This window comes from Panthera onca, chromosome B4, assembly GCF_046562875.1.
Source record: "Panthera onca isolate mPanOnc1 chromosome B4, mPanOnc1 haplotype 2, whole genome shotgun sequence".
Taxonomy (NCBI): domain Eukaryota; kingdom Metazoa; phylum Chordata; class Mammalia; order Carnivora; family Felidae; genus Panthera; species Panthera onca.
Genome location: NC_138345.1, coordinates 66,598,163 through 66,612,052, shown reverse-complemented (window position 1 = coordinate 66,612,052; position 13,890 = coordinate 66,598,163). Strand labels below are relative to the sequence as shown.

Genomic DNA, 13,890 nt, shown 5'->3' with positions numbered 1-13,890 from the left:
TTGCCTTGAAGTACTTGCCATTGCATGTCTGGGATGAGTGTATGCACAAAATATATATATTTTTTTGTATTGTTAAAGCTTTAAAGGAGGTAATATTCTCTTTCCCATTTATGTAATATGAACATTCTATTCAAAACAACTAGTGTCTTGAGGATGAAGATTTCCCAACTCAGGCTAGTATGTGTATGTATGCTATGTGTGTATGTGTGTTTGGACAGTTATATTAAAATTAGATCATTCACTGGTAAAGTTTTTTTTTTTTTTTTTTTTTAATGTTTATTTATTTTGAGAGAAAGAGAGAGAGCACAAGCAGGGGAGGGGCAGAGAGAGAAGGACAGAGAGAATCCCAAGCCGGCTCTGTGCCATCAGCACAGAGCCTGATGTGGGGCTCAAACTCATGAACTGTGAGATCATGGCCTGAGCTGAAATCAAGAGTTGGATGCTTAACCGACTGAGTCACCCAGGTGCCCCTGGTAAAGAGTTATAATGATATTTTTTTGCCGTAATCCTCACATATGATCTACCAAATGATTTATGGAATGAATGCATTACTGCATTGAGGAATATTGCCCCCCAAAAATGGCACACATCACATGACTCTGCAAATAATAAAATATAACAAACTTTCCCCCTTTGAATATCTGTTTCCCATAATTTCCTTTTTTGTTTTGTTACCTTTTTTTAACTTCCTTCATTTTATGAAGATATTTCTGCCATCTTCCATTGAGTAAGCCCATCTGCTACCTTTAGATCCAAATGTAATTTTAATGATGACAACTTTCTTGCATGTGCTTGATGTGGCCTATGTAATTATCGGATTTGCTGATAGAGATTGCTAACCAGTATAGCTTATGGCTTCAGTGCTTTTTTGATAAGATGACTGTTAAAGAAATGCTTTTGGTGAAGGTAATGATATAAACAGAACAGATTTTAAGAATAGATTGAGTAGAGACTTTTGGAACTTCAAGACTTAATCTATGGCCTGGAATCCAGATTCAGGTAATACCTTCTTTTTGCCCTCCCCCACCCCTTTATTTTTTTCATTTTTTAAGTGTATCCTTTATTACAGGTTGTAGAATATATGTTTTGGACTGTGTCTCTTCACATGATTTGTTCTCAAGTTTTCATAAATTCAGACACTTGTGTAATTCTGTTCAAATTTGAGACATTCTTGGTGTGGTAACTCTTAATGTCATTACTGCATGACTTTAATTGCTTGATGTAAAATAATTTACTTAAGTGGCCCTTATGATTTAACTGATGAAGGATTTTTGAATTGTGATTTCTTGTGGTCAGAAGTCAGGGACATGAAATTTAAATATTTAGTTTTACCATTCTGGTAATTGTACATTCTAATTCCATAGTGTTTTCTTCTTATTAATATAACTAGTCAACAATAATAAAAATTCATTTTTTAATCAGAATGTATTATCACATACACAAAAATAATAGTCTTAAATTGTTAATTATACAGCCACTATTCAACATTTAAAATTTATAATAAGAATGTTTTTATTACTAAAATTTATATAGCTACTAGTATCTAAATATTAGGTAAAATTATTGTGTGTCATTTGTGTGTGTGTATGATTACTGGTAGTACTGTTTTTGACTGTGTCTAAGTATTATTTCATTAAATCTCACTCTTTCTCATATTTTGATATTCTGATATTTTGTGTTCTTATAAGATTATAAAGACAATTTTTTCCCAACTGTAACAATTATAATCAACCTAATCATTTATGTTTAAAATCAGTTATTGATTTTGGCCATTTGGCAGTATAGCATTGATATTTACATTCAAAGATAATAGGTTTGCATATATTTAATAAGATTGCCAATTTAAAAGTTAAATATACAGGTGTCAAGCTTCCATCAACTAAAATTACCCATGTAATGTATTCCTGTCATAGTTTTATTTTTTTGTTCCTGGGTAATATGCTTTCTCAAGTTGCAGTTATTGATATATTAAAAATTTTAGGTTGAAAATCTGCCAAACAAACTTGTATGTATATATTTAATAAAGTTTGATGATTAAAAGAGGCTTTTTCTATTTTAGTTCCAAACAGTCATCTCTATCAGAAAAAAAATTACCAGAGCCTTCCCCTATAACCAGGAGAAAAGCATACGAAAAAGAAAAATCAAAGGCCAAGGAACAAAAACAGTAAGTTACTTATACTAGATTACATAAAATCTCTGGTGCACTTAGATGCTAAAGGACAGTAGTGAAATTATTTTCCACATGCAGGCTAGATCTGTGGTTGTGACTGATTTGACTAATCAAGACGATCAAGTCAGCTGTTGGTTTGGCTCAGTGTTTCTTGGTCACACACATACCTGTAAACATATTTGAACACTTGTCCCTAATCATGTACTCTTATTTATTTTCCAGTTATTTGAGCATATCATTGTAAAAAGTTCATGTACACTCGAGATGAAGTTTAGTGAATCTATATTTCAGATAGTCTTCTAGAAAGATTTGAAATTGATTTTAACTGATAAAACTGACATTGACTTTACCTCCGTAAAATAGCTGACGGGAAACTAGTGTTCATCATAGGGTGTGTTAGTTGTACCATTTTCTTGCTGTTCTTTTACAGTTAATTTTTTTTTTCTGAAATCTCTTAAAAGCTGTTTGTGTGTTTTGTGAGGGTTAATTTACTTAACAGTGCATAGTATAATCTGATGATCCACTTAAATGGGCATTTATAAATTGCAATGTCACAACATGAAGCTGAGTGAATGGATGAGAGCCACTGAAACCTCTCTCCCCTGTGGCACACCTACTCCTCCCTCAGGTCACCTAAGGTGCTACATGCGACAGGTAGATCTCTGACATGGCCTTGAGGGAGGGAGAGTTTTGGTGCCAGTCTCCATTTAAATATTAGTAAAGCTAATTTCTTTAACATGTAAGTAAACATAAAAAGTAGTTTTCATATATTTTCTGTACCCAAGTGGACAATCTTATACCATCCTCTCTCCTGTGCCGACATGCACACTCTACTTTGACCACTGGATTAGCTGACTTGAATGTCGTGGACGTTCTTCTTCTAATCATCCTTGCTTCCTGTACTTAAAGATATAATTTTCCTATTTCTACTGGATTGAATGTCTCAGGGATATTTGGGAGATGGGGGATGGAGCAGATAAGTAATGTAAAAATAAAAGTGAGTAAATCTTGGAAAAGGCAAATCAGTTTTAAACACTCTGGCTCTCTTTCCCCTGTACTCATCTGTAAAGTGAGTAACTTGGTTTTAACTCTAAAACTGTAATTTTAAATTTGGCTTGCTTTATTTGTATTGACTGTAGATTTCAGCAGACAAGTTTTTCCTTAGTGCCATCTTGTGGGCAATGTAACAAAATCCAGTGGAAAAGTTTTTTTTGTTTTTTTTTTTAAATTAAATTGTTCAGAGTGTATTTTATCTTACAAAAAAGGAAGAGAGGAAGAAGAAATTCTCTAATGAAAAGCTTTTTTAAAAAAGCATGTTTCTTATAACATTCCTAACAAATCATAACTGATTAAAACCACCTATTTAATGTTCTTTTTTTCTTGTAGCTCAGATTCTGGAACCTCAGAGGCTAGTCTTTCACCTCCTTCTTCCCCACCAAGCCGGCCCCGTAATGAACTGAATGTTTTTAACCGTCTTACTGTTTCTCAGGGAAACACATCAGTTCAGCAGGATAAGTAAGTCTTTATGGAAAAGAGCCCCTCTATTTATTACCGTAGTCTGAACCTTTCAATAGAGTCTGCAGAACACATTTAGCCATCTCTTTGTGTGGGAGATGAAGTCTGACTTGTGAACTCTGGCCATATTTGATGTGTTTTTCCAACAGGAAATGAACAATATAGAAAAGATTAGAGAAAATTATTTTCCTGCTGAACATTTTTCCCTGTTGTAGATTTGCATTGCTAAACTTTCAGCACTTGTCTTGCCTTTTCATTTCTATGTAAATTAGAATTCAAATATCTTTGAGACCACTCTAAGTTTAAATTTGTTGGGATACTAAAAGCCTCTAGTCCAGAGAGCCTGAGTTGAAAAGAGGCAACTTATTTTACCTTCAGTGCATATAACAGCTTACAAAGTCCATTGCTATATGTGTAAAATGTTGTTAGCATTTGGTGGTTTGACACAAATCCACCACAAAAAGTCAGTAATAAAATAAAATAAAGACAGCTCGTATTTGGGTGGAGGGGGTTAGGACTGAGGTGGATTGTGGAGGAAGAGAAGTTGGAAGCCTGTGAAAATTATAATTTGCATTAAATTTGAAGTGAGAAAGTATTCCCACATCGAGCCAGAATCTCTCTTGCAAGAATTCATACTAACAGTCCTGCCATAAAATATTTATTAACTCTGACTTATCTGCTTTGATTTTGAATGGTAGCATAGTGTATGTATGTACTTCATATCCAGTCTCCCACCTCTGTTGTTTTCAATGCTGTAATCTCCCTGTGTAGATCAACAATTTCTGAGATTTGTAGGATGCTATTTAAGATCTGTCTGGCATGTTCAGAACATGCCAGATGTCTCTGTAGACTTAGAGAAGCACACATTTTGAAAGAATTTTTAATCTGCTTAATGTATGGACAAAGTTTTTAAAGTTAGATTTTAATATAGTTTAATCAGTAGATGATCTACCCTTTAAAGTGATCTAGATAGATAAATACTTCATGTTATTGAAAAAATTCTCTAACATTGTTAAGTCATACCTTCCATTTAATTGAGAAAAGAATAGAAGAACGTTAAGAATGCCTTCGGGAAGTCCATTTTCACTAGTGATATGAAGGTTTACTAAATTTTGTCTGTACATTCACAGTCATAAAATTTTGTCAGTATTTTGATAATTTTGACAATCTAGTCATAGTTTTATATTTTCTACTGAAATATTTTATAAGCTACCAGTAATTTGACGCTGTTGTCATCTCTATAAGCTAAAACTCAGAATAAGTGACTACACTTTCAAAGACTCACCTACCTTTGAATCACTTTCTTTTTGAGGCTAGCATATTTCACCAGCTGGAAGTAGATCCCATAGATAGTTTTTGGTTATGTTCCATGTCAGTATTCACTCTGTTTTTTTTCCCCAAGCCTAATAAACAAACTGAGTAGATTTTCTTTTTCTTTTTTTAAAAATTTATTTATTTTGAGAGAGAGAGAGAGAGAGAGAGAGAGAGAGAGAGAGAGAGAGAGAGAACGGGACAGGGGAGGGACAGAGGGAGAGAGGGAAAGAGAGAATCCCAAGCAGGCTCCATGCTTAGTGTGGAGCCCAATGTGTGGCTTATTTCCATGAACCATAAGATAATTACCTAAGCTAAAATCGAGAGTTGGGCACTCAACTGACTGAGCCACCCAGGCACTCTTCAATAGGTTTTTATAAGAACCCAACTTATTGTCAGTCGTGGAGGTTTCAGGGTATGGCTGACAGTAGTGGCTCACCTATTTTTAAAATCTCACTAAAGTCTCATATTACTAAGGGACTCCCTCATTAGGAAACTGTTTTTGAGATAAGTCAAAATCAAAGGTTATTGAATTCTGGGTAGTTTGCTTTCCATGTAAACATAAAATGCATTTGTGCAGTTTCCACATTAGAATCTAAATCCAAAGTAATTATCAAGATGGATAAAAATTCATTAATAGCTGTTTAAATGGGAAAAATGTTCTAGTACTAATCAAATTAAATAGAAAGAATCTTAAAGTGATGTATTTTACTTACTTGATATTGTTCCTCTTCGGGGCATTAATTTTAGAAGTGAGGAATATTATGTTTTCTGTGGATTAGTAATAGAAAGTTTTTATCCCACCCAAAGTCTTAGTAGAAAACATAAGAATCAAATATATTGCCAGATACAGCTATATATTTGCAGATATCCAGTGCAAATAGAAAAGTGGGGCATTCACAATAAAGGAAATGTTTGCTATATTCCTATTATTCATACTGTCAGTTTTCAGTTCAGTCCCAGTGTCTTTACCTGTTGGCATCTGTGTTCTTTTTCCTCATAATTCTAACTCTTTCACTGTAGGTCTGATGAAAGTGACTCCTCTCTGTCGGAGGTACACAGGTACTTTCTTTCTATCTTTCCTACATTCTGGCATTTCATTGATGTTCTAAAATGCCTTCTGAGAAACTATAAGCATATCTCACTTTTGTATGCATAACCAGTTGTAAACCGTATAAACATACTAATATTTTTAAACATATTAATTTTAATATATTTTTGTCATCCCTTTTAGACCAAGAACTGGCAAACCTTTTTTGTATAATAGCACAGAAAGTTGTGATGCTTGTTCTCTGTCTATAATCTAAATCTTTTATTTGAAATAATTTAAGTTCTATGAATATTGATATCATTGCTCCTCAGTGATTAAATGTTTCGGTCTTTCAAAGTGTGGGAGGTAAATAAGGTATTTTTGTTGTTGTTATTGGCTTAATGATTATAAGTAAAAAGTTTATGGAAAGCTTTGTGATGAAGAAAAAATATATGCAAGGGGGGGCACAAAAGATACTATGATACATAAAATATAAAAAGAAATAGAAACTAAAGGAGCTTTTCTAAAATAACAAATATATTTTTACTGATAGATGCTGTTTTAAAGATAACAATGTTGAATTTTTCATGTTGTGGGTTTTTTTTTCTTTTTGGATCCTTAATTTCTCTCTTTCTATCATTTCCTCTTTCCACTTATCATTTTGTCTCCTCTCTTTTTGCACTTGTTTCTCCTGTTTATGGCCATTTTGCTGATCATCAGTAGATCCTCCAGAAGGTAGGCAGAGGAAATTGATCTCATTTATTACAAGACTTTACTGATTTGCATGGAACAAGAATAAGCTTTTTTCCCCCTTCAACTCAGGTTGTTTTACAACTTTGCAATATATAACCTTAACTTAAACTATTTTAAAGTTGATTTCTATATTTCAGAATGTGAATAGATTAATTTTAATATTAAAAGAAATACTATGGATGTATGTTTCCAATTTCTGTATTTTTCTATTATCTTTGGTATGAGGTAATCTCTACAAAATATTAGTACTAATATTGTGAATACTGGAGAGCATTTTTCAGTATCTAGTAAAATGCTGTATTTAATTATGAGATTATTTTTCTTCAGAAGTCTGAAAAATCAATGATATTAAAACATATAAAAATGAAAAAAGGCATCTTACCCTCCAAAATTGTGTCATACATAAGTCACTGGAGGCAAATATTTACTTTTGTAATATTACAAACTTTGACATGACAGACTTTTATACCTTAGGCTGGTCACATGGATTTTTTCTTTATAATCAGCTTTTTGGAATATACATACATACATATTTTGTTTTAGAAGTAAGAGTAGCATCTGACTTTGCATTAGATCAAACCTTTTGAATATTTGAAGCTATAATTCTAATTCGATGGCTTCAGTTCATAGATATGAACTCATATCAGTAGGATTTTTCAAAACGGAGATTCAGACTTTTGGGGGAAGTTTTGCTTCTGTTTCAGTTTTAATTTGGTTAACTTCCTAGATTACAAACAAGTTTCCGAGCATTAATTTCAAGAATTGACACATGTATGCAAATAATACATTGGACTTTGTAATTACATATCCAGTGGCAACAATTCCTGGTGTCATTTCTAGTGACGATGAACAACTTCTACTTTTCAAAATCATTAATAACTACTCTAAAAATAAAGTTTGTTTGTTTCTTTTAGCCCTGAGCTTATATTTATCTCCTAATGTTTCTATTCATCAGCCCTCTTGAGCTCTGCCAGAATTAATCTTCTGGAATTAATTAATTGAATTAATCCATGCACATCTCTTTTTGTGTGTATATGACAGCTCTTTAAATATTCAGTACCTTAACCTACTATTGAATCCTCTCCAATGAATGTTTTCCTATCAGTTCAGTAGGTCTAGTTTCATTATCTGCTCCTTATATGATGTAGTCTACAGATCATTTTGCTTCTACTATTTTTGAAAATGTCCCAATTTTTCAGTGTTTAAAATCTAGCATCTAGAACTCAACCTCCTTCCAGATCCCTCAGCAGAATATAGTAACTCTATTATGTTCTTTCTCCTGAAATATTTACTTCTATTGAACACGTTATTGAAAGTGCTTGTAGAAGAACCATAAATTGTTGATTCATTGATCTTATATTCTATTAAAAAAATCTCTTTGGCTATTAGTGTGTGTGTGTGTGTGTGTGTGTGTGTGTGTGTGTGTATTTCAATTTATTTAAACTGAAATAAACCCAGAAAGCAATTCAGCCGTTTCTCCTACCTCCCACTTTCCACCCTTACAATTACCAATCTATTCTTTGTATCTATGAGATTGGGTTTTTTAATGTATATTTTTAAGATTGTGTGTATAAGAGAGATAATATGGCATGTATCTTTGTCTTATTTCACTTAGCATAATGCCCTCTTTAGCTTTTTAGATCTAGGCTACTATTAAGGCTTTTACTACTTGAAGCATTTTGTTCTATCTTCTACTTAAATTTTATCTTTAAATTGTATCCAATGATTATTTTAGTGTTAAGTGGGTACTTAAAGCAAATAAATTTTGTTTGTCATTTTCCTAGGCAATACATACCAGTGTCCAGTTCTTTAATATATCAGTTTAATATATATGCCAGCTCTGTTTTCTGTGCTAGAGAAATATTGACTAGATATTGAAGTCTTCTTTGAAATTGACAGGAACATTGACTCCTTAAGTGTGCCTCTCCACCAATGGAACTACCTTACTCCAACTGTTCTGTTCTTACCTACCATGTCCACAAGGATATCACTTGAAAGGCTTAATGTAATGGACCTTTTTGGAGTCAACATGTGTTATGAATATGATATTTCTCTAATTTGCTATTAACCCTACAAAGAACTTCCCCCATGAGATTAGTGTTACCTCTTATTGATGAGCATTTATTTTTAAGTGTTTATAATGATTTGTTCAGTATTTCCCTTTGTGAGACTCAACAAGAAGTCTTACCCATCTGTAATTCCTGAAGTCTACTTTTTCCCCTGCTTTTTGGAAAAAGGGGCCTACATGTTTTGTGCCCCTTATTGATCTTAGTGTACCAGCAATGATTTTTGTGTGAACAATGTTGTATCCTTCCAAAACCCTGTGATATAATGATTTAAACACAGAAATACTTGAATTCAATTAATAAGTCTCTATTGTCAGTTCTAACTTATCTTGGGCTTACATTTCTTCTTAATCATTTCTGCCCATTGCATCTTGAAGATTGTTCTCTTTCATTGAGAAGGTGGAAAGAAACAGTTTTATTTTATTCCTGTTATTTGTTCTGATATTATGCCATCTATTTTATATAATGGACACATTTCTACATAATAATTTTTCTTCCTGCTCTGAGCAAAGATATATCCAATTTATATATTTATTATGTTATAATTCACTCTCATCTTTAGTCTTCTCAATACAACTATTTCAATTCAGATCCTGTCTTAAACTCCTTTAGGATAGGGACAATGTTTTGATAAACTTTGCATTTCATAGTGCATAGCACAAAGCAAAAACTCCAGAAATATGAAACTTATGAGAAAGTTCCCTAAATAGCCTCACTGTTCTTTTAAAGTCCCATTCTTTTTTCTTTTTTTAATCTTCTTGGAGACTATTAGAGTTTTTTCTTTCTTTTTTTTTTTTTTTTTTTTTTTTGATATTTTTGAGCCATTCTCCCTTTAGAATTTCTGTGTATGTGACCGTTCCTATCTTTTTTCAAATTCACTTGAAAAATTTTTTTCAGTATTTTAGGTGATATGTGTTATACTTTCTCCAGAATGTTCTTTTTGACATAGAGTCATATTTCAGCATAGCAGAGTCACACTTCCAGTTATCCATCATTTATACTTTCTTATTTGTCAGAATTCACTCTACTCAAACAGCTCCCAATATTACTGCATTCAACTTTGAAGAGAATTTGTTGATAAGATGATCTGTGTGCCATAGGCTTTGCTCTTTGCAGAGGGCAGCTGCTGGCTGATGCCTCATTAGTTGATGCACTCCATCACTACTGTTACTATTTCACATTTTGTCTCTGTCCTTTTGCTTTAAAAAGAGACAAAGGAGCAGTCTGAGTTTTCCTATTAATTAGTTAGAAAGGCTTCTTAAAGTCAGGAGAAAAATAAAATTAGTCTCATGATATAGCTACTTAAGTAAATCTTGTTTTTCCCCACCTCAGGGGCATAATCAACCCATTTCCTGCTTCAAAAGGAATCAGAGCTTCTCCACTGCAGTGTATTCACATAGCTGAAGGGCACACAAAAGCTGTGCTCTGTGTGGATTCTACTGATGATCTCCTCTTCACTGGATCAAAAGGTACTTACTAGTGGTTGTTTCAGATGGATATTTAACAGATGAAAAGAAATGATTACATTTTAACAGGCTTAAAAGAAGAGTCAAACTGCTTAATACCCATAAAAACCTGAGAAATAATTTGGTTCAACTCCTGAATTATAGAAAATCATTGCCTAGTTGGGAAGAAAGTAAAACCTCTGTTGATGTTATATGAATAGAATGTTGAGAAAATACATCTCCCTTCAGTAACTGAGCACTTAATGTATGCAAGGTCCTGAGCTTAGTAATACAAGTTATATAAAAATTGACAAAAATGTACATCATTACAATGTACATACACTGTGGTAAAGAGAATAAGATGGGTAGGAAACCATCATTTCTTGAGCACTTAAGCGTATGTCAGAGACTATGCTAGACACTATACAAATTATATCTCATTTAATTCTCGTGGTAACCCCAGTGAGATACATGTTGCATCCTCATTTTACAGATGAAGCAACTGAGGATTCAAGAAATGAAATAACTTCACCAGATAAACTTAGTAGTAAGTGGAAGAATCAGGATTGGAAACCCAGGTCTACTCATCTCCAAACCTGTATTCTTAACCCCCTTTGGTACAAGTGTAGGGAACTGGAAATGAACTACAAATGCTCTGAAGAGTTAAATACTAATCTTTTTGAGGTTTCTGAAAAGGGAGGTTATGACAACCTGTGAGACATAACAAGGCTTTGACAGAGGCATTTAGGAGGAACCTTACAGGATGGTTTGGATATTGACAGGTAATGATTGACAGCCAAGATTGTAGAACAACATAAGCAGAGACATGGAGGGGAAAGTGGGGTATGTTTGGAAACTAAATCCAATTGGTTGAGAAGTAGAATACAGCTGACCCTTGAACAACATGGGGGTTAGGGGTGCCAACCCCCTGCATAGTCGAAAATCTGCGTATAACTTTTGACTTCCCCAAACCCGAACTACTAATAGCCTTCTGTGAACCAAAGCCTCACCAATAATATAAACAGTTGATTAATAAATATTTTGCATGTTATTTGTATTATATACTATATTCTTACAATAAAGTAAGAAAAAAGAAAATCTTACAAAGAAAATCATAAGGAAGAGAAAACACATTCATAGTATTGTACTGTATTTTTCAAAAATTTTGCATATAAGTTGACCCTTCAAACCCATGTTGTTCAAGGGTCAACTGTAATCATAAGAGAAGTGATGGGCAGTAAAGCTAAAAAGGTAGGAAGGAAGCAAGTACAGATTTGGGGAAGCTAATAAACGATTTTTAGCACTTAGGGATGTTACAAGACTCAGTTTAATCAGCAAGCATTTATTGCTCATTGCATATAAGGAAGTGTAACATATCTAGCTAGAACTTAGGAATTGTGAATAACGGCAAGCCATTCTCCAATTAAAAAATAATCTGCACTGTGAAAAATGTACTTTTATAATTTAAAGTAAATTTATCTCCAGAATAATTATATATTTAACATGTCAGAAAAACAAAATAATTAGTTTATAATTATGTTTTGGGGTCAAAAATAAAACCATCTATCAGTGACCCCTGGAAAAGAAAGGTATATGTGTTTATGAGTGTAGAGTGCTGTGAGGCGGTGAGAGTGAAGAGGCTGATTTGGGAATGCCATTTTAAATTCAGGGGAAATTTGAAGCAAGACTCTTGTGATATGACTATTTCAAAGTTTTATATAATTATTTTTTTTAATACCACATAATACATACACCAGCTATCCCTTGCTTTCATCCAATCCTTTATATGTACTTGGTCATTGAACTTGATGCAGAGGGTTGATGTCTGTTGCAGCTAGTGGAATAATTACTTTTTTCTTATTTTATTTCATTCTTCTAGGGGAAAGATTGTTAAAGTAATTTTTATTGTTAAGAGAACCTAATTTAGTTCATATTGACAGTATTTTCCTTTTCTTGTTTGTTTTAGATCGTACTTGTAAAGTATGGAATCTGGTGACTGGGCAGGAGATAATGTCATTGGGGGGTCATCCCAACAATGTTGTATCTGTAAAATATTGTAATTATACAAGCTTGGTCTTCACTGTGTCCACATCTTATATTAAGGTGTGGGACATCAGAGATTCAGCAAAGTGCATTCGAACGCTGACGTAAGTAATTTAAAGACAAATAGCATAAGGGCAAATAGTGTAACATATATGAAAGGATAGGACTATGAATACATTTTTATTTATTTATAACTGTCCAGTTCCAAAAGGATGTTAAAATTAGGACATAGATAATATAACAGGGAAAAACTATTGAGAAAATGAAATATAGGAACCTGGTATTAAACAGGAAGGAATAAATTGCATTTGATGTGTGACTAAGTATGTATTTCATATTCCTCCCTCCCAAATACTAAGGTATTGCATTTTCATAGTATTTATTACTTGATGTAATATTGATTTACATTACTTGCTTCAAATGAATACCACTCTGTGGAAAATGGCTAAAATCACCATTATAGATAGTTAAGAAGTACTTGTAACCTTTACTTAGCAGGTATTAAATATTGAGAGTTTTTTGTTTGTTCATCTTAGAACCTATACTGCTTTTGTGTGAGCACAAATTCCATAACTGTAGGTTAGGTTGGATAATTGGAGGATGAGTTTGTTTTCTGTGTCATTATATGTGTCTTTAAAATAAAGAGCAAATAATGATTCTTTTTTGCTATAAGATCGATAAACAGTTTTACATAATTAAAATTGGGGTGAACTCTTTAAATAAACAAAGGGAGCATAGGAAAGGGTAATTTTTATAATTTGTAGAGGAAATGTTAACTCAAGTCCTAATTTGTATTTTGAGAGCTACTATTTAATTTATTCTACTAAACACAAGTTTCTTAAGGGAAATTTCATAGAAAAAGGAGCACTGTATCTTAGAAATCTGCCAATCCAGTTGACTCACTAAAGGCAAATTTAAAAAGATTGATTATAACTTGATATTTTAGAAGTTAGCTGAGAAAATGTTTCAAAATTTAAGAATACATCTATTATTTAGAATTTATCTGAGGAAATAGAAATAAGTTATGTTTAAGTCTTTAGCACTTGGAAATACTCCATATATGATTGGGTTAGAGTAAGCAAAAACTGAAAATGGTTTGAAAAATCCTCATTGTCTTTAATTCAAAAGGCACACTTAATAAATAAGAAGAATATTGGTAGGCCTGGCCCTCGGGGCGTTCTGGAAGCTATAGGAAAATGAATTACCTTTGTGGCACTGTATCATTTGTTGAGTTTTTTGTTCTTTATCTTTGACATCTAATCTTTTTTTTTTTTAAGTTTATTTATTTATGTTGAGAGAGAGAGAGAGAGAGAGAGAGAGAATGTACCAGCAGGGGAGGGGCAGAGAGAGAGAGGAAGAGGGAGAACCCAAGCAGAGCCTGAAGTGGGGCTTGATCTCATGCATTATGAGATCATGACCTGAGCCCAATCAAGTGTCCGACACTTAGCCGATTGAGCTAGCTAGGCACCCCAACATCTAATATTTTTTGAATGATATTCTAGTCATCCCTAACTCAGGTATCCCTAAGAATTCTGGAATTCTTAGGTTTATAATAGG

The 13,890-nt window shown here is 33.1% G+C and overlaps 1 protein-coding gene across 11 annotated transcripts in view; it reads left to right on the top strand.

The window, feature by feature from the left end:
* Positions 1-13,890, top strand: part of KIF21A (kinesin family member 21A) — a 148,699-nt gene that overhangs the window by 122,375 nt on the left and 12,434 nt on the right. For 4 of the 11 annotated variants that reach the window (XM_060657933.3, XM_060657930.3, XM_060657929.3 and 1 more), the window contains 6 exons: positions 2,060-2,164; positions 3,557-3,685; positions 6,020-6,058; positions 6,747-6,761; positions 10,178-10,314; positions 12,257-12,437. In XM_060657933.3, coding sequence (XP_060513916.1) covers positions 2,060-2,164; positions 3,557-3,685; positions 6,020-6,058; positions 6,747-6,761; positions 10,178-10,314; positions 12,257-12,437 — 606 coding nt within the window. The remainder of the gene's footprint in view (positions 1-2,059; positions 2,165-3,556; positions 3,686-6,019; positions 6,059-6,746; positions 6,762-10,177; positions 10,315-12,256; positions 12,438-13,890) is intronic. The other 7 variants (XM_060657935.3, XM_060657938.3, XM_060657932.3 and 4 more) reach the window with 3 other exon arrangements.